The 21,794-nt window shown below is 38.7% G+C and overlaps 1 protein-coding gene and 1 pseudogene across 2 annotated transcripts; both read left to right on the top strand.

The window, feature by feature from the left end:
• The first annotated feature begins 158 nt into the window (after positions 1–158).
• Positions 159–10,388, top strand: LOC145464824 (mitochondrial inner membrane protein OXA1L-like). The gene is made up of 7 exons (XM_081448622.1): positions 159–319; positions 452–626; positions 1,722–2,176; positions 2,364–2,552; positions 3,184–3,288; positions 5,638–5,791; positions 6,816–10,388. Exons 1-7 carry the CDS (start codon positions 227–229, stop codon positions 7,100–7,102), a joined length of 1,458 nt encoding a protein of 485 aa, XP_081304748.1. The 5' UTR covers positions 159–226; the 3' UTR covers positions 7,103–10,388.
• Positions 10,389–15,118: 4,730 nt separating this feature from the next.
• On the top strand, positions 15,119–21,794 carry LOC145465021 (cytosolic Fe-S cluster assembly factor NUBP2 homolog; annotated as a pseudogene). The gene is made up of 9 exons (XR_014041494.1): positions 15,119–15,175; positions 15,401–15,531; positions 15,964–16,053; positions 16,570–16,679; positions 17,249–17,320; positions 17,736–17,826; positions 18,308–18,417; positions 19,391–19,459; positions 19,872–21,794. The product of XR_014041494.1 is annotated as a cytosolic Fe-S cluster assembly factor NUBP2 homolog (transcript).

The following is a 21,794-nucleotide window of genomic DNA, read 5'->3' as shown; positions in this document are numbered from 1 at the left end:
TCAAAAAACGAGAACATAAATGAATTAATGAACTTTATTTAAGTGTCTGAGAAAGAAGAAGAGAGAGAGAAACAGAAAAAAAAAGACAAAATAAAGACTGGTCTTCACTTGTACAGAATGTTGTCAAGTCGGACTGAAGGAATCTGGGAACGATCCCCAGCCCAGCCGTACCTGGCCTTACAGAGGACATTTGCTTTAGCATACTTGATGTACTTCTCCACCAAAGATGGCGGCCCTATTTGCACGTGTGGGGAAGCCGTTTCATGTAACGATGAAATGCCTGAAAACTTCACGAATTTCTACTAAAATGAAGGGAAAGGTAAGGGAATATCGTTAGTTTCGATTTAAGTGCTTCATACATCGAAAGACTGCTAACTTTACCCATGCTGACTGCTTCTCGTTCTTTCTAGATCGGTCTTCCGTGTGATGTTTGTGTGATATTAATTTGCAGGCTTGTTTTCCGTTTCATGGAGAAATTGCTTCTAGAAATTATTCCACGACTGGCTTAACCAGGAGATACAATTTTGGGACGTCGTCATTGTCCATTTCCAACAGTGTCAGACAAGGACTGTTTCCTTGGACACAAAATGCAAGGTGCTTTGCAGTGAGTGCAAGGAGCTCTTCAGGTACGACATGTATGATGACGTTACGTGACATTCACTCCTGAAATAATATATAGAGCTACTAGAACAATAATAAATAAAGTCATTAGAGACGTGGCAGTCTGCTTCAATATGACAAGCACAGGCAATAGCTTTAAGATTACAATACAGTGGGAATGTTTTACCTCATAATGAATAACAATCAAATGTGATGTCCACAGCCCTTGGATTATTTAATGACTATTGACATGAACTTAAATTTACATTTTTTTTCCCAACCACTATGCGTAATATGAACAGAACTACAGAGCTGCCAACCTAAAAAAATCTAAATCTGGGAGATTGCCAATTTTACCTTCTTGACCCAAAAAAGAGTTTTTCAAAGAAGAGCTCTGCCAATTCAACCATAAAAATTAAATATCCAAACATTTTCTAAAAAAAGTAGATATGGGATTTAAACTTATGTTAGGACGTCATCTTTACAGTGTATTAAGACTGTAGACCATGAATAAATGTGATTGATTTGGAAGTAAAGTAATTTTTTTTCTGTTCATGTTGTTATTTTGGACTCTCCATTATTGTCAAGAAAATAAATTAACGAAGATTGCATTGTCTCATTATCTTGTAAGATAAATATGGAACATATATGTTATAGTGTTAGGTCAAAATGATTTCAACCTATCTTAATTAATTACATCAAAAGGGGAAAGGTGAATCTGGGACCAATAACTTATGAGACCAACAAAAAAGTAATATAAGCAAATTTGCAATGATTGCTTGCATGACCTAGGGGAGATGAAGGTGGACAGAAGAGATCAAGGTTCTGATCTGGGTGAGTAGAAAATAATAATAAAAAAAATCAAGTAGGGTAGGGTGGTGTTAGGAACTGAGGGGTGGTGGTTGGTGTGCCTGTTATTCTTTTTATGAACTCCCCAAAAAGTGAAAAAAATAATAAATTATAATAAAAAAAACTTGTCTGAAAAATTTGACCTAAGTTGAAACAAATTCAGGTAAGTTGAACTCATTCTGACCTAACATACACATGAAACAACAATATTTTTATTATAAATATTATAGTCGGTGTTGAAAAGTAAAATATTTGTTTGCTGTCTGTCGTAGATAACACAGAGCTATTGCAAGATGACCAAGGAGCTAATCCCTTTCTACAAGAGAATGTGTCAGCATTAGATTCCATGACAACAAACAATGAAATGCTTAAGGACATGGCAGATACCGTCTCTTCTGTTTGTGAACCAAGCCTGTCAAGCTTAGGTTTAGGTGGATGGTCACCAGTAGGCCTTGTTCAACAATGTCTGGAGTTAGTCCATGTTTATGGTGATATATCATGGTGTGCCTCTATTGCTCTTGTTACAGTATGCTTTCGACTGTTGGTTCTTCCACTGACTATAAAGGCAAGTGCAAATGCAGCCAAACTGAACAATATTAGACCTCAAATTGAAGAGATTCAAGCGAAGATGAGGGAACTGATGAATTCCCAGGATTCAGTTGCCAGTGCAGCTTTGGTTGCGCAGATGAAGCAGCTTTACAAAGAAAATGATTGCAATCCATTTAAGGTATGACAACTTTTAATTGAAAAAATGTTAACAAGATGAATGAAACTGAGTGTTTTTGGAAATATATATTCTTAGTTAAATTCCAAGTTCTTTATGTACTTGTTAGTGTTAACTATTTTGAAAATAATAAAATGCCACCGAATCTGAATGTAAAATTCTAATTGCCATCTTTGTGCTTTTTTTTCAGAGTATACTTGGTCCTCTTGTTCAGCTACCAATGTTTATTTCATTTTTCTTTGCCATTAGAGGAATGGCTTATTTGCCTGTAGAATCATTCAAGACAGGAGGTTATCTTTGGTTCCAAGACCTGACGTTATATGATCCATATTTTGTACTACCTTTTATCTGCAGTTTCTCCATGTTGGCATCAATAGAGGTGATAATGCACTTGAAATTCACAGCAGCTGTTTTCCGTATGTAGACTGTGTTCAAATGATGTCAGAGAAGCCATGTACATTCAAAACTGGTACAGTGCAGAGGCTGAAAACCTTATGGTCAGCATCACAGGGTCCTCTCGCTGGTTCCAATACCATATAACTGATTAATATGGACCCTAAAGGAGCATGCAAAAGTGTTCATATTATTTGGGAGTCCATATCAAGCAGACTCTTAAAATAAATGTGTCAAACAAATATTTTTTTCAATGAAAGACCAAAGCATACATATACAATCTTAAAGTAATAGGACGATGTTTAATGCATTAACTGAGACTGGCAAAACTATTTGATCTGAACTACATGATTTGTAACAAACACTTCCCACTAGATGGTCAAACCACCTGGCAAAATCATCCTCACTGCCGGTCAATTAATGAAACCCCTGAACAACTGACAGGCTGAGCACAGTTTTACAGTTTTTGTTTAGTTTGCAAAATTGTAGAGGTCCTGTTACTTTGGCCCTGACCGAAAGGATGAGAATGTGAATATTGCTGCCATTTACACCAGGAAAATGGAAAGTGAAACCAGGCGTTTACTAATGTTGTTGTTTATTGTTTATATATTTTTCAGCTTGGAGCCGATGTTGGTGTCAGCAATCCTACCATGAAATCAATGAAGGCAGTCATGCGTATCATGGCTGTGATTGCAATTCCATTGACAGCACAGTTTCCCGCTGTAAGTGTGGCCATTGCTCTTGCCTACATTGTACTTTCTTAAACTGCTTGAGTTTTAATACTAGAAGAAATGTTTCTTTACAATTTTGTTACGCTCCGTGCCAATAACTGCATTAAGTGTTCCCCACATTTTGGATTGTGCTGCTTCTGCTTCATTTTCCTGTCAACATAACTATTAATTGCTGCGGAGCGAGCGTAGCGAGCGAGCAGCAACATAATCAGGATTTAAGAAGAATATATAGAAGGGGGTACGAATTCTTGAATTCATCACTTTTTACCAGAATGCATTGCAGTTAACCAGACTGCACTGCACCACTTTTACCGGAGTGCATTGCGTCTCGAACAACAAGAGGATGTCATACTCGTCGAGCCGTCGTCCTTTTTCGCGTGGATTCCACTGAGAAAGTTTGCTCTGATTTACCTGTAAAGCAATGTGAAGGAGATCGTGCTTGACTTTTACAACTCTTGCTATGCGGTATGTGAAAGTTTGTAAATCTGGACAATTAATTGTGACATCTTAATCTTAGTATGTCATTTCTCAGCAGTCTTGCCTCCTTCGTTGAATTCTTAAATGAAGAGAAATCATCGTTACTAAAGCCTGTAGAATAATTAAAACAAATGAAAACTGTGGAACACGCTGATTTCATATATGCTGCAATCTATTCCTTTTCATCGAAACATGAATTTAAGCTAAAGCTTGAGCATTTTCACACATCGCGATGAACACGTTCTCAACACAGTCTGTAAAGTTCTAGAGATATTTAATGCATACCAGTACAGAATTTATAAGTTAGATTTCTGCTCCTACAATTTCCACATCTTTCGATTTTCGTGATCTGGTAAAGGGGAGGCTGATGTGTATCGTTTTATGTCCAAACATACTTCAGATAACAATGTGCTTTTTTGTCTCGATCCTTTGTCACACCTCGCCATCGATGTGTCATCATGCATGAAGTTGATGCATACAAGGGCAGATTTTAAGTGACACCACGATTTGACACTACTTTGAGAAATAACAGTTAATTTAAGTCTTGAAACACGCAGATAGATGAATCACGGCATTAAATATGTCACTATCAACAGAATGTGCCACAGCATTACTATCTTTTAGATACCCTTAGTAGTATTATTGTAGTAAATTGATAGGCAAGGACCGTGATAGAATAACTGATGCTTTGCATGTGTTATTGTTCAATTTTTACCTCTGGTTTAAATCTTTTCAAACCAGTTTTTTTGAATACTGAATAATGGCTCCCTGAAAGTAATGTTGATTGTTTACGGACCTTCTAATTGAACCAAGAAGGACTAGTTTCTCTGAAAAGTAACGGCCCTCCTGACCACTCAACCACAATAAAAAAGCTGTATTATATTTGATATAAAGTTTCAAGCAGCACTTTAGATTGATGTGCACTTGCACCATTACTTCCGTCCTTCAATACAAGATTTGGGGCTTTTTTGTTTATACAGTAGACCTGCTCTGTTTATGTGGGTAGTTAGAAACAAACACAAAAGGAACTGTTGATTCATGTTATGCGTCTGCTTCTTCTGAAATGACTGAATGAATTTAATAAAAGGTAATAGTGTCTTTATTCATTTGATAAAAATACTTATCAAAAGTTACAAAGTAGAATTAGCTAGAATATTTAATAGGCACTTACAATATCAAAAAGTGACTGAAAATGCTAAATTAAAAATATTTCAAATATGACAAGAATCAAATTGAAAAGTCTACATTGCTAATTTATATCTAAAACTAAGTCTGTTAAGAAGGGTATTTTTAAAATGTTCAGTATGTAGTTTCGGAAATTGTCCACAACTGAATTATCATACGGTGTTTTAAACCATCCCAAAGTAATGGTTACCTGAAAGTAGTGGCCCCTTTTGCCCGCTAAATCCAAAAGTAACGGTCCCTATTACTCTCAGAATTCTATGGCACAGCTATGACTTCTTGGTTGTCCTTAAGAAGGACTCTTCTGACTTTAGGAAATGGTCAGGGCAAATTGACATTTTGAAGAAAACTGAGGGAAAATTGAAATAATTTAACATGGCTGATTTAATACCATAGAAGGCTGGAAAAAACATTTGAGGTCATTGTGATCTCAACAATGTTTTTCCTTGATGAAGTAGGAAAATTTGTTGAAAACTTATCAGTCTTAATGAATGGGTTGAAAGGACAGTTCTAAGAAGAGGCAAGAAGCTGCCACTATATCTGTCATTATTTATTTATTTTGTCAGGGAAATTATGTGTTTTTTTTATTAGCCTTAGGGAAAAGTAAGGGAAAAGTCAGAGAGTTTTTGAAAAAGAATGATGCTTGTGGCAAACCATGCTGACTACTTGTCCTTGTTTTAGGCCGTTCTTTGCTACTGGGTAACATCCAACATTTTTACAATTGGACAAATGGCTGCTTTAAAGCATCCTGCAGTGAGGAAAAAGTTGGGAATCCCTGACATGAAAACGTTTGAAAACCTGCCAAGTGGAGGTTTTTTGGAAAACATGAAAGCTGGTAAGCTATAACAACTGATTTTTTTCTGTGATAGCATGGGTATTTCTGTGTAGAGTGCACGAATTGAGACTATTTACCTACCTATTCACCCACCTAGTCATCCACCCACCAACCAACTGACTTTTCCTACCAGCCAACCTCCTTACCTTCCTGCCTATCTCCCCCTCCCTTCTCACCTACCCTTCTACTAACCTACCTTCCTTCTTCCTTCCTCCCTTCCATCCGTCCGTCTGTCCGTCCCTCTGTCTGTCTTTCTGTTTGTCTTTCCATCTGTCCTGTCCCTTTGTCCTTCCTTCCATCCTTCCATCCTTCCTCCCTATCTACCTCTGTATCTACTCCTTTACCTCATTCCCTACCTTGTTCCCTTGCTCCCTCACTCCCTCCCTAGCTACCTACCCACCTGTCTAAGTTATTAGTTGTTAAGGAAACTGTCGTGTTATGTTTGGCAGCAAGTGAAACACTTAATATACATTAGAATGGCTGAGCAATTCATCAACTCTTCAGATGATTATAAAGGTAAACTAGCCGTTGTAGTGAGTTTGTTAAGTTGACGTGTTAAGTACTCTTTTTATGGCGATGAAGGGCTACTAATGCTGAAAACTTCAGCTTCAAAAAATTGCTACAATGGCAAATTTAACTTTATTAACTTCAAGGTGATGAATAGCTAAGTCTTTCAAATGAGTACCATACTATTGTTGAGACCTGACCCCCTGCTCCTCCTCAAGGTGATATTAGAGCGGCTTTCAATTGAGTGTCGTAAAACCAAAACCAAACTTATCACTCTGGCCAATCACAAAGGACCCAGGCAATCTGTCGGGCCAATCAAAACTTCAGACGATTGGTTTTCGATTCACCCCTGATTGGACGAGAAAGTGCAGTTTTTTTTTGTGCACACCAATCAGTATGCATAGTCATGCGAAACCAAAACAAATATGAATTACTTTCGACACTCGAGTGAAAACCACTCTAAATTGGTGTATTATTTAACAAGTCATGTTCAAACCTTCTGAACTGTTTCACACAGCCTATAAGAGTTCGGAAGAGGCTACCTATATCAAGCATGCAGAGAAGATGAAGAGACAGAGAATGATGGCTCTGGGAGAGGCCCCTCTGGAGGCAACATACGACCAGAATCCCAGAATCCAGCAGAACCAGGAAATCTTTAGCTTGCCAGACCGCAGTGAAAGGAGAAACGGACGTGGAAGACGGAAGGAGCAGGCACAAAGAGGGCGCAATGAACCCAAGGTTAAATTCAACCAGGAGTTTTTTAGCGCCAAGGCGCACCAGAAAGCAAAGAGTAGAAAAAGCTGAAAAATGCCCCTGGGGCTCCCTTGTGAGCACAATAAATGAGCTCCGTGTTTGTAATTGATTGGTGAACAGTTAAATTACGAGACATTGTACAGTAATCGAACACTGGTTTTAAAAAAAGACCTCTTTTTTCTATATCAGCTGGATGTATCTCTGTGGTCATGACTTGTACATGAATTGTAAATGCCATTGTATTTCAATCGATGTAGCCGAGAGATTGCGATTGATTTGTTTTAAAGGTGAAGTTGAATTTTTCTTTTAGCTGGAAGGATTCCAATTGGAAAAAGTAACTGGAGAGAAAAACCAGCTCCAGGAACTTAGTTGATGGAACCGGTTATCGAGTCCAGTCCTCAGTGAGCCAAGAATATAATAGCGTGAATTTTGATTTCAGGTTTGTAACTTTGCAGTGAGACGTCCTCTTATATTCAACAAATTGACGTCAGTTTTTTATGCGCCTGTCCTGTTACTGATCATGAATTTCATCATTGCGTAACTGTGGATCCGCAGACTTCTTTGACAATGTTACGACGAAATTGATGATCAGTAACAGGACAGACGCATGAGTCTGTCTGCTTAGTGACCATGAAGATTAGTCAATGAGCGCGCGAGAATTTCCGCAGTTATTGTAAAATTTATGTTTTCGTGTTGTTGCGTCGACTAATCTCAAGCGCTACGAAACGTAAGTAATAAATGACACTTTTATAAAAGAGAAAGCAAAACCTCGATCACCGTCGAATTCTGGAATAGTCAGCTTTCGAACAACTGGGCCGAGCAACATTGTTTTAGCCTGTTTCAGACTCTCGGTCCTTGGGGACGATCAAAAGAGCGGGCACGCGAAGAGAGAGATCCCCTCTAAAATTTGACGGGTAGTAATCCAGAATTTTTAAATATGCTGACCTATAAGGCTATGACTTCACCTATATATTTACACCGGCGTTAACGTCTGTAAACGCGGGCGATCGTAACGCAAAAGAACGCGAGTGAGGTGCGCCCCGGGTAGGGGGGGGGGGGGGTGCTCCCTTATGTGGGCTATATAGGTATGTGCGGTCCCAAAGGGTAGGGTTTTCAGCCGTTTTGGTCATAAATAGGGCATCGATTTTGGCCATTTTGGTCTTTAATAGGGTGTAGTTTTCGCACTCTAGCCTTGAATTGGGTATGTTTTTTAGAAGAAGCTACTTTTTCATCATTATCGGAAAGACTGTCAACAAAAGCTCTTCATAACTTATGTTGAGAGATTTCCGGTCTTCTTAGTACTCTCGTAAACCGAGGGATAACGACCCTTGAATGATGGAACAATCAACAAAGGACCATGATCTTCGGCGTTACGACATCGGAACGGATAGTCAAGTCGGAAACGTCCGTCGATTTCCGAGGATAGGAAGAAAGCGTTTAGGGAGTGTTTGATCACCCATTGATTATGATTGAACATATTTTGCCTGGATCATTTTATTCTACATTGTAGATACAGTGAAACCTGTATGAAGCACCAACACCCTTGGAACCCTCACTAGTGTCCGCTTGATAGAGCTTTTTCATTGTCACGCAATAAAAAATAAAATCAAAAACCATGCAGTGGATAAGGTCAAGAAATTGTGATATTGCTGGTTTTCAGTGTCACGCAGTTAAAAATAGATCAAAATAAAAATCAAAACCGGTCAATAGATGAAGTCCAGAATCTGGGAAATGAAAGAAGGTAAATATGCAAAGACTCTCGCCAAAATTCGGGTCACAAGAATTTTTCTTATGCGAGATATGCGGAGGAATTTTTTCCCCAAATTTATAGAGATTTGTATAGAGACGCCATGCATGGCGGCCGGAAACCAACAGAAACATCTGTCACTGAGTTTTCCTACAAAAGCGTGAATTTATCCCTCGAGGAACTCTAAAACATTAAAATGATACTTTTTCTAAGACATGAACTGTTCAGATAGCCAAGTTCCCCGAAATAAGTCAGTTTTTTAACCATCATGACAGCTCTCTAGGTCGTCATGTAAATGCCGCGTCACGCAAAAGCTTGGAAATTCAAGCGTAGTGTATTAGAAAACCAAGAAACCATTCGGAGCGAAAATTTGTTTGAATATTAGTTTTCAGCTGCTCTTATACATCATTAAAGTAAAATCTCAGGAAGATCAGTAGTTTTGTAGTTCGAACTTTAGTGACGTCATGTGAAAACCAGCTATTAAAGAAGATAAATAAAGACAAATCTCCAAGTTTAAGGTGTGTGCGTTGTCCCAAAGTTGAGATATTCGTCGAAATATCCCAGAAAAGTTGGGTAGGGGTGTGCGGCCCACTTCCCAAAACCCATACCCTATTTATGACTAAAATCTGCAATTCTTGCTACCCTATTTACGACCTGGCCAACAATTCGATACCCTGTTTATGACCTTTGTAGCTGGCACAGTTGCCCTAAACATAAGTTATGAAGTGCTTTTGTCAATGGTCTTATTGACAATGATGAGAAAGGAGCTTCTATCCTATTTATGACTAAAATGGCTGAAAAACCCTACCCTCCGAGGCCGCACATACCTATATAGCCCATATAAGGGAGTACCCCCTCTCTGGACAGAGCCTAGTATGGAGCCGCCATGTTGGTGTTACCCTGGTACACCAATATGGCGGCCGGAAAATAGTGTTAACATCAGGAACTTACTTTGGTTATCTGGGACAATGATTATCTGCATTGAACAAATAAACATTTAAGTAAGCGCTTTTCCAAATACGACAACGTCTTAAATGGCTAAAAATCACGAGATAAATACATATTTTTCGACAAACGCGATCGTAGCTTTATGTCATGCACCGCCATAACGTCAAAATTCAAAATGCGCTGGTTTCCAAACGAAGGGTGCTATTGAGCTGGAAAGCTGTAGACAGATATAACTTTAGTACCTCTTATGCCTGATGAAGATAAAAACTTTGGTGGCTGTTTGATATTGGATTTAAGAAATGACGACACGTGAAAACGCTCTATACAGGGTGTCCGCTCAAAGCAGGGTCTAACATATTGTGCAATAATAGTTAATTATCAACCCTTTTGTAACTCAGTGTAACAGTGTACGGTCAAAGACTGCTCATAGCACAATGTTCAGTCAGTCAATGCATCAATCTGGAGAAATCTACTTAGCTTTGAAACGATATCGCTGAGCTGAGCTTTTAGAAGTAGAAAGCCCTTGAAGTGTCCGCTTATGGCAGGTTTTGAGCAACAAAATGACGCAATAATATTGGTGTCCGTGTCGCTGAATGCAGGTTTATCTTACTGTAAATGTAGGAGGAAAATTTTGGGACTCAAGGTGGTGTCCACTTAATAGAGGGGGTTTCACTGTAGATGTTTTTGTCAAGTGTTAAAAATTATTTGTATCTACCTTGTGTCTTAAAATAGTCTTTTGGAAAACCCGTTGGAAGTCAAAGTTCTAAAATTATTAATGGTTTCTATACTTGAATCAGATTTAACCGCTTGATCGTGGTTAAGAAAGTGTCTGTCTCCTTGTTTCGTGATCCATCAAATCGCTTTGGCCAAATGTCGAGCGATTTGATTTCGGGGCTTCTTGGAATCTCCGTACGCTGAACCACGTGAGTTCAACACTTGTGGCAACGCCACGGCTCCATCTCCCGTTTTCCCGCGCTTTTAAAGTCAACATAATGTGATGCGGCCAAAAGTGAAATGAAAAATGCACCGGTTTATTCAGAAACTAACGCCAAGGGAATTAAGAGGCAATCAGTGGTCTCTGAAATAATACTTTGCCTGTTATGCAAATGATGCAATGAAAACTTAAATACGCTGATTTGATACTTTACAAAACTTATTATAATTAGCAACCCTTGCTATGCGAAAGAAATTCACACATTTGATAATGAAATTCAAACTTACGACGCAGGTTCCTTTGTCCATGCGCACCTTAGCCAAATTTTATTTTCAAATTTCTCAAACGACCTTTAGTTCAGTTCGAGCTGTATCCACTTCGCGGCAGGTTTGCTGACTTTTGGCAATGCGCGGGAAACTTTAAAAGGACAGAGCGAGTTTTGTTTAAACATTGAGCATTTCATTTCACGTGAACATGCAAGTTTCTTGAAGCCATGAGACTGAAAGCTCGCTTGACAAGATGGCAACGATCCTTCAAACGGTTTGATTCAAGCATTGCTGGATTCGGTGGTTCTCACCAGTTAGGACATTTCAGAACTGCACTGTACTAATCTTTACGGGCAACCGACAAACACTGCAGGATAAACGATGCTGAGCGATGCAATCCGCCTTAATTTTCTTCTTCACCGGCGAAACAATTAGATACAGTCACCATGTTGAAGTATGCGGAGACAGATAAGAGAGGCAGGGCAATGGAGAAAGCCTTCTTAGAGGTAAGTACGAGTTTGTCATTTTATATAATAAGCAAATAGATTGAACTTTATGCTAGAACCATTTCTGGACATTATACTGGTCATATGATATTTTAAAAGAAACAATCTCTTAAGAAAGTCACTCTCAGTGACTTTCGGGCTCAACAACAATTTACAGTGTCAGCAAAAACTCGATGTTTAATTTTCGTAGAAAAGCTTCAACACCAGTACCGTGGAACAATGATCTGATAATTTTATTAAAATGCTTGAGTTAGAAATCGAGTGTATGGAAAGCAGTTACTTTATCCGCGGAGATGACTCTCGCACATTTGCCCTTACACTCTTCATAAGTAAGTTTCATTTTTCATAAAATCTCTTTGTGACAAGACACGAAGAGACCGAAGACAAAATGTAATTATGAAACGTTTAAACTTAGTTTTCCTTGTGAATTGTTAATCTAAACACCTGTTTTTCTCTAGATTAGTCCTTGAAGCGCTGATTACTGTGCAGTACGTACATCACATGCATGTCGGTGTCGCAACCTCGGCAGTCTACTGATCATCAGCTTGGTTCAGTCGTGGCTTATAAGGATCCATTCTGTGGGAAAACTGGAGTGATTCCTGGTCCGGAGAAATGTCTCAGACAGATGAATTCAAGGAAACATGAAATTTGAGAAAACCTTCCAGTGGGATGGAAAGTGGAAAAGTCTTTCCTGAGAACAATCCGGCTGTGGAAAATTCTGGTAATGATAGGATAAGTAAATAAGGACACAGGTATCGACTTGTTTCTTAGAAAAATCCGAGATCAGTGCTAAAACGAGCCAATAAAACGTCCATTTTGAAATCTGAATGATCGCAGAAGGCAATCACGCATTCCTAAGCTGGGTGGAGAGTTTCGTGCGCTCCTCTTAGTGCTTGTTTTACTTTCACGTCCAAAGGGGTGGTAGCAGTCGGGAAGTCGACTAGGTATTCCGTGCTCGCAAGTTGGAAACCTATCCTGTTGGACACAGCACGCAGGTATCATGAGTACCATGCGACAATCCACCGGAAGCACGAGTCTGGATGGAGTGTCGGAATAGGGTGGGTGATTTCTGACCGTTCCTGTACTCACCTCAGCGCTTCTGACTTCATATGTCCTCATATGGACCCTCCGAGGGCTGTGTCTGTATTTCAAGCTGGGTTTGCAGACTGTCATTTCTGTTTTTTTTTCCTGCAGTCAAAATTCTAAAAGAATGAATAAACACTTGATCTGGGTTTTTCAAGAGCTAGTTGTTCTTTTCAATATCTTGGAAGAAGGAAGAAATGTGGACACAATATCCGATTGTATCATCAACCACGAATTGGAGCAGATGAACCTGTAATTCCTGTTTAGCTTTTCTAGCTTTAAGGAATTCATGCTCCTATACAGCAATAATGCCATTGGCTATTAAATTGATATTATATTTTTTGCCTCTAGAGGCACTGACAAGGTCAGGGGTAGTTTGTATGTCGAATTAATGCTTCACCTAACGCATACCGTGGACAAGACTGGTTTGGAGTCTTTCTTACATCAAAGTGGACAAGTGTGCTTAAGCAGCGTTTGCTTGTTGTCTTTCTACTTTCTGCATGAAGAAGAAATATTTAGTTTTTGGGTTAATCGAGAGAGGAAGAATTTCTTCATGGAAAGAAAATTTATGGATAGTGCTGAAGTTGCGCTAAAATTTGTGGGATTGTGGTTAAGTTACTAATTATTTTCTTTTGTTGTTTCTATACAGTTTATTGACTTGTTCATAAATTACATAAGACAGAAAAAAGTTGCTTGCTGCGTCCGTATGATGTTCTCTAGCTACGACGAAGCATGTGCGATTTCCTGGCCTCAACGAACAAAGAACATGGCTAATATCCAGCCCTCTTGACCTTACGCTTAGTCAATAACCTATATGTAATGCTATGTTGGACTATGTAAAACAATGGAGAATATGTAATTATGTTTGGTTCTGTAAGACTTTGTAAGGTTTTGAATGACATTGTACTTTAAAGTTATTTTCTGGAATGCAACCAAGCTTAAAGTTTGGTTATATATGGATATATGAGTTTACTAAAGACTTTATGTTACTATCTGGAAGATGTAGGGCTCCCGGCACGGCTATATCAGCTCAATTGTATGAAAGTGTATTGTTGTGTAGAGCTATATAGGCCTGTGTGTGGCTATGTGAAGCAATTTAGGACTGTAGAGTCTTGGAATGCGTGAAAAATAGCTCTCTATGACTATTCCTAACTTTTGATTGGGCTTCTACCACGTTTATTCCGGAGTCAATCGAAGCCTTGTTATAGGTGTTTGAATCCTCCGACCCAACTGTACCTAAACGCATTGTAGAACTGGAAATGAAGACAGGAACTCACTCACGGTATCATTTATTATTTACCGGCCTCCGATCTTTGTGACCTTCGGAAAACTTCGGACCTCCTAGAGAGATGGAACGTTGTCGAACATCTTCGGTCATCCGACTAATCGGCAAATCGAGCACTGTCGAAGAAGTCCGCCTAGTTCGGCGAAAAGAGCATCTTCGGTAATCCTTGTTGAACATCTTCGGAAATCCGACTAATTTGGCAAATCGAGCACTGTCAAATTATGCGCAGAACAGCTTCGGAAATACTACTTATATGGGAAATCGAACATTGTCGAAGAAGTCAATATTTGGAAATCCGACTAATTCGACAAAGAAAACATCTTCGGTAACTTTCGGTAACCTCCGAGTGATTCGGAAAAATCGAGTATACTCCCAAAGAAGATGATCTTCGGAAATTCGGCTAATTCGGCAAATGAAACATCTTTGGTAACCTCTGGGGGAATCGAAGAGTGTCGAACATCTTCGGAAATCCACTATTTCGGCAAGACGAGCTGTGTCGAAGCATGTGCAGAATATCTTGGGAAATCCGACTAGTTCGGAAAATCGATTTACTGCCAAAGAAGACCATCTTCAGAATTAAATCCGACTAATTCAGCAAATAGAACATCTTCGGTAACCATTGGTAACCTCTAGGAAAATCGTACTTTTTCGAACACCTTCGGTAATCCGACTATTTCAGAAAGTCGAGCACTGTCTGTCGCGATCGCTTTCGAGTGGTATACCGCGGAATATCCCACAAGACACTTGTATTTTCTTAGTATACACACTCGCCTAAAGGCTTGTGTTTATACCGAAAAATTCATATGACTCGTGGGATATAATTATTACATAATGGATCACTGTTAATTCCGCCGTTTTGTTACATTCCAACAGTAAAATTCGTACATTATTCATGTCATCTGGACTGGAACCCTAAACAACTCAACCCAAGCAAGTAAGTGGTAGGGCTCAAGCCTGCCCTCCCCCTCCGCGGTCCCTGGCTTCATTTGTGGTTTTATACATATCTTTCAGTAGCCTGAAATGCGAGTCATCTCCCACCCTCAGCTTAAATCCCCGGGCGATTAGGCTGAAGGCGGAAGATGATTGACATTTGACGCCAACCTTTCAGCATCCTTGGAGACTCAGGGGCAGTTAGTCGGGACGATGCGATATTTTCGGGCGACGCAATGTTTTCGGGCGAAAGTTTACTTCTTGATGTAAACTTTCGTCCGAAAATATCGTGTCGACTAACTGCCCCGGAAAGCTTCTTGAGCCGACTGTACGAGAGCATGATCAGCAGTTTCTTTCTCAAATTCAAGATGGCGGAGACGGCGGACGGTGAGTACTGTCGTGCAACGAATGGGTTAAAAATTTCTGTTTGCTCAAAGGGTGTATTTATTCTTTTTCTTTAGGTTAAAACTAGGCCGAAGTATAAGTCCTTTTATGTTATTTTTTCGAATACAATTCCAGTTTAATTACACTAAAGACGCATGCTTAGCGACATTGTTGGAATTGTCCAAGTAGGCTGAAGTACAGCGAAGGCGCTGACTGTTATTCTCACTGAGTTACAATGTGGTTTTTGTTCGTAAATTTCAGGTTAGTCGGAGCAAACTCTTGAAGAAGTGTTAAAACCAATCAAGCACATGATTCTAGTTGGTAAAGGAGGAGTTGGTAAAAGTACTGTTTACGACACCAACAGCATGGACTCTTTACAACAAAGTAAGGAAAGAAGGTAAGCTGAAATCTTTGCGTTCTGTTGACTTACCTTTACCCGCATTAAGTCATTGATTCATACTCAGTGGGAGGGGCTGAGAGGTGGAGGGGGGGGGGGTGGAGAAGCTTTATCGGACGATTTTCTATGTTTTGGATTGGTCTTGTTTTTCGTGTTTTATATTTGGGAGAGAGATTTGTCATCAAAATATTTACAGTATTGGCCACATGATACGTGAACTGGTGGAAAAATCCTGTTTTGGATTAAAAATGTTCACTTTGCCTTCCCCCCAGCACCTTCTGTCTTTCCCCACCCTACCCAAGAGTCACCCCAGTGAAAATCTGTGGATCTGCCTCTGGTAACAGAGAAGCGTCTTCAAGAATGTATTGTTACAGCAGTACTGCCGTGATTACAATAAATGGATAATCTTTGTGTTATCTCTTTATCTTCCAGGTTGGCATACTGGATATTGACTTATGTAGACCACATATTCCAAGGATGATGAATGTAGAGGGAAAAGATTATACACCAGTGCTCTGCTGGGTAAGTTATAACATAAAGGATGGTCTTCTGAAGCCATAATATCCGTGGGAGCCATTCACTGCATTATGCATGTACTTTAATCTACATTGTGTAACAACACTCACACTTGTGTTTAATGTGTAACAGTAAAAGAATGTCTATGAACTTTCGTGGCTCATTACAGGAGAATTCCTTATCTCCAGTGTGATAGTAAGAAACTGACTTGAAGTATTACAGCTTCTCCTACATGGAATGCTGGTCTGTCAGGGGCCACTACCTCATGATCACATCCTTGTAACTTTTGTGGGTGAACTTGCTTGATCCTGGGAAGTTTTTTAATTCACAAAATTTAGATTATTTGCAGTGTCAATGCTCCAGACCTGTGTTTTAATTATTAAACTCTCCATATACATACTTCACTTTCTAAATTTTTTTTAAGATCAGCTGTTATGTTATTCACATCAAAGCTTGCCAATGTTCTTGGCTGAACGTGTTTACAAGTATTTTCTAAAGATCGCAGTAAACCTTTCTTTTTAGTTGGGTTCCAGTTTACACAGACAAGGACCAACGACTTGCTGTTATGTCAATTGGTTTCTTGTTAAATAACAGAGATAATGCTGTCTTGTGGAGAGGACGTATGAAAAATGGTATTTATTCCTTTATGCTCTTTATTTAATATATATTTTTTGACTTACCTTGACCTGTTCAAACTTTTTCAATGAAAACTAGATCTGAGTGTCTCACCACTAGTAAGTGAAAGTGTACTGAAATCACTTTGAGGAGCTATGCCACCACATGTTGAGTCATTTTTTGTAATACACAAAATTACCTTAGTTTAAAATGTAGGAAACCTCAAAACATGTTTTCTAACTTAAGGTAGCTATAATTAGGCTTTATTGATAGTGAGCAAACAAGACTTAATTTTCTTTTTCAGGGGCAGTATTGTGTCTAGTTGATATATAAATTACCAAAAAAAATACTTCTGTGGCTTTTCTGAGCTTTTGAATGAAAGGAAGATATTTGAAATCAGCAAAATGTTTTACTATTATTTTAAAACAACTTTGTTCTGGGCCAGTGTACCATACTGTTTGCAATGTGCTTTTATTAAAGATTTTTAAAATGGAGCAAATTCTGTAGAGTGGTACAAACATTTTGATGTTCTTATAGACTTCCTTGAGTTCTCATGTGACAGTTACCAGTATGTTTTTTTTTTTAGCAATGATCAAGCAGTTTCTAACGGATGTGTGTTGGGGTGACCTGGATTTCCTGCTTATTTATACACCTCCAGGTATGAGGACTACACAAATGTGATGTACTGATGTGTGAGGTATAGTGGCCCAGTGGTTAAAATCATACACTGTAGATCAATGTACTGTGTTCTTAGGTAAGAGACTTAACTTGCAATGCCTCTCATCACATAGAGGAGAAATGAGTACTAACAAGTTGCTGGCCAACCTGAACTGCAAAAACACAGAGATACTAGGGGGTATCCAGCAGTAGGCTAGCTCGCCATTAAGAACATTTAAGAGAGAGGTAATAATACTCTATACTAGCGGGGACTGGAGTTGACCTCTTTTGATCGGAGTGGATATACTCTTTATTGTTAACTTTGCTGATAGTACAATAGTGCGCATTCATTTTGCAGTATGCAGTGTAATCATATCATTATTGCTGTGTTCTAAGATTGGTTTTGTTCAATCTAGGAACATCTGATGAGCCCATGATTGATTACAGTTGGTTGAAAATCTGCGACATTACAATCCAGATGGAGCAATTTTTGTCACTACCCCTCAGGTATGCATATTAAAGTATTTTATTTTATAATAAACTTTCTATAAATGATTTCAATTAGTAGTAAGCCATATTTAGCATTCTGGAAAGTTTATGTTTGCCAAAATTTGTGTATTCTGACTAATATATGGTTGATTTAGCCCTTAAAGGATTGAAGAAAGGCCAGCCTTTCACATAGGCATTTACCAGCCTTTTAATAGTCAATCGTTTCAGATGGAATCAGCTCTAAGCATTGTTTGGCCAAAACCTAAGATTAGTTTAGTACCATTTGATTGGCAAAATTGGTCTCCTGTTTTGAAATTTTAACCCTCATTTTTTTCCCTTTGTTCTCAAAGAAAAATATCACCAGTTGTTCCTGGGCATGGAATAATTTTCTATCTTCAATTGCTTAATAAAGGATTTGCAAGAAATTTACCAGAATGAACTAGTATGTAATACTTGGCATTTTGATGGATTTTTGAATAACATTTCTGTTGTTTCTCAGGGTGTGGCAGTGTCTAACGTCAGAAGAGAACTAACATTCTGCAAGAAAACTAAAATCCTAATCCTAGAGTGGTGGAGAACATGAGTGGATTTGTCTGTCCTCATTGTATTGTACCAGTAAGTGTTAGCTTCCTATACAGATGCTCCTTGGAGGAAACACCCAAGGGGGGGGGGGGGGTACTCCCATGTATGGGCTATATAGGTTTGTGTCATGGGATAGAGTATAGTTTTTGAGGTTCTCAATCCTTAAATAAGGTAGGTAATTAAGTCTGCATGCGAGCCAAGTGGCCCATCAGGCCGGAGCTTATCCCGGTTTCTGTAGCATGAAGCGACTAGGAGTATTTCTACTCCCCCCTGGATGGGATGCTAGTCCGTCACAGGGTTACCCCCAGCATTAAGTTCGCCGGTACCCATTTATACACCTGGGTGGAGAGAGGCACTGTGAGAGTAAAGTGTCTTGCCCAAGAACACAACACAATGTCCCCAGCCAGGGCTCGAACCCAGACCGCTCGATCCGGAGACAAGCGCACTAACCATGAGGCCACCGCACCTCCCACCAATCCTTAAATAGGGTATCATTTTTGCCCCTGGTGACATTAATTGTGTTAACAGTGTGATCTTTAGACAGGGTACCTACCTAAATTGTGTGTGCTAACACTGCAGTGTGTAAATGTCTGGCAAAACAGAAAATAAGTTCTATACTTGATGCTTTTCAACTTCCAGTGTCACAGAAGTGAAATACAGCTGACCCGTTCAGGCCATTCATAGTTTTTGTTTTTTCCTTGAATTGGATATTCTTTTCTTGGTTCGGGCCTTAAACAGGGTATCAGACAGACAGTATATTTTGCTTCATCTTTAAATACGGTCAGGGTTTTAAGACCTTTCACTGCACACCTATGGTATCTGGGAGGAACCACTGCCTGACAAGTCCATGGAAAATACATGTGTGGGGGACGCTATTTCTTTTTTATCTGATATTAAAAAGACTATTTAATACACTACATGTATGACTTGTTGTATTTTTGACTGTTATAGTGTACCTTTATCTTCAGTGTGAAATAATATTCCACTTTCTTTCTTCTAGGAATGCACAAATGTGTTTCAAAAGGAGGAGGTGAAGCCTTGGCAAAGAGCTGGGATGTTCCATTTTTAGGTAAAAATACTTACTATCATAGGTGACTACACAGGAAAGCGATAGAGGGATGAGAGGCAATCTAGATCATGTTTCATGGCAAATGGTCTTTTCACCATTTTTTGCCTGCACTTGTCTATATTTAAATTTAGTATCAAGCAGTGAAGTCTATTTTTGGAAATGCAACGGTCTCGTTTGCTGGAAGCTTAAGGAATGTCAATCAAATTCTTTGTTGTGTCAAGCTTATCAAAGAGCAGAACAAATTGTTTGTGATCTGGTCTAGGCTGTAGGGGGCCATTGCAAATTGCAGAAAATTCCCACTGATGTGATGTGATCAATTTGACATTGAAATCATTCAGTTTTCGCAGAGGAGAGTCTTCTAGCTATATCTTGCTTTCAGCTCTTGAAAGAATAATTTTTTCCTTCTTTGTAGGTTCTATTCCACTGGATCCCAGTCTAATGCAATCCTTAGAAGACGGTCAAGCCTTTATTGACTTGCTCACCAACACTAAATGCAGTAAACGCAATCACTTCCAAACTGTTAGAAATTGAAAGCAATGGAGATCAGTTATTGAAGGAACAAGTACTTTTTATTCAAAAAATTGTTGTTGAGTATGTGGCATTTATACAGTTGGACAAATGTGACTGAGATGGCCAAGTGATCAACCACTGGTTTTCTCCTTACAGTTCCAGTCTCTTATCAATCAGACCAGTGGTGAGAAGCACAGCAATCATAAATCAAGCCCTGCTCGAGTCATTAAGGAGGAAAACATAGAAAAATATGGCTTTGCCCCTCTATGGACACTTTTGCCACTCACTTAAATGAAGCATTGCATTGTTGTTGGAGTATATAAATCATGCACAATAGCCTCCTATGCAAAGTTCTACTTGTAAAAGCAAGAAAGTATGATTATTGAACATCATCTTGATTTGGGAAAAGCTTTGTGCGAATTTTCCTTCGATACATAGTCACATAGTATATGCAACTTCAAGATTTGTTTTGTCTGTGACCTCTTCAGTTGTTTACCAGTAAAGATTTGAATTTGGGATGACTTCCTGTAACTATGTACAAAAAATATAGCTTGATACCAAATAATAACAACTGACAATAATATAACCAGATAGAAACAATAATAATAAGATAGAAATAAACCAGAAAATAAATACATATGTGGACTGAAATAAAAAATGAAAATTATTTATAGTTTAACTTGTGGTATCAAGGTTTATATTTCATGCATGGTTACATGAGGTCACCTTGGGTTTAAATCTGTTATGGGGACCAAATTAAGAGGTCATAAATGAAACTAGTTTTGCAGTTGTATATAGTAGTGTAACTGTGTGTTGAAATTAGATTTGAATGCGGTTTTTCGCTATCAAGATGATGTTAAATGATTGTACTTTTATTTTGACAGGCAGACTGATGTTGCAGAAGTGATTTATAATCAGAAAAACAATTTGTACAAGGTCTTTCCCAATCCAGACAGTTGCAAATCATAATTTTACATGACCAATAATATACTGAAGATTCTTTGTTCAGAAACTCATAAAATGTTGTAGCTGAAAGGTCAATGAAAAAATAAGAATGGAAATAAATACAAGTTGTACTGCCTCAGTTATCTGCATGGTATTTTGTAATTGTAAGAATTGCATGAATGATCAACGTTTGAGTTACTTTTATGTGTAAGAGAAATTAACACAGGGACGCCAGATTTCCAATCTTGGTTTTGATTTAGTAGGTTTGTGCGCAAGCGTGGCAATACAAGACTTTTTTTTGTGAATTAAAAGCCCCTGGATTTAGCAGCACTCAGTGGACTCTTAACAATTATGATAAGGTTAAATAATAATCCAACAAGTTTGTCTGGTTGTGATGTACAGCGAAAAAGAAGACATTTTAAGAATTTGTTTTACCTTAGGAAATATGATATTAAGCCTACTTTATAAGATTTGATTTTAACAATTGATTAGTGACTTTGTTTATTAGAACTACGGGGAACTGTTCTTAGCAAGACAGCTAAACATCATGCAGTCTGTATAAGCAGCAGATTGATGTAACTTGATTCTGGATAATTTTTCTGACTCATTTTATAACAAGATCCAATTTAAGTAATACGTAGATTTAGCCAAGCCCAAGAGCAGAGCGCCTAACTGCAACAAGTTGACCTTGCTTGAGCCTTGGATCCAATCGAAAACCTGTACCTGGGCAGTGGTCAACTTAAAAAAAAAAAACATGTGACCTCGATGAGCTCTAAAAATGAGCCTGAGATATGGTCAAGTGATACTAGTTAGCAGATACCTTGTTTTGACAGGTGTCAATTGAGCATAACATGGATACCCAATATCAACGGATGTAATG

This window comes from Orbicella franksi, chromosome 13 (assembly GCF_964199315.1).
Source record: "Orbicella franksi chromosome 13, jaOrbFran1.1, whole genome shotgun sequence".
Classification (NCBI taxonomy): domain Eukaryota; kingdom Metazoa; phylum Cnidaria; class Anthozoa; order Scleractinia; family Merulinidae; genus Orbicella; species Orbicella franksi.
Note: the sequence above shows the minus strand (reverse complement) of the source record. Positions and strands in the feature narration are given on the sequence as shown.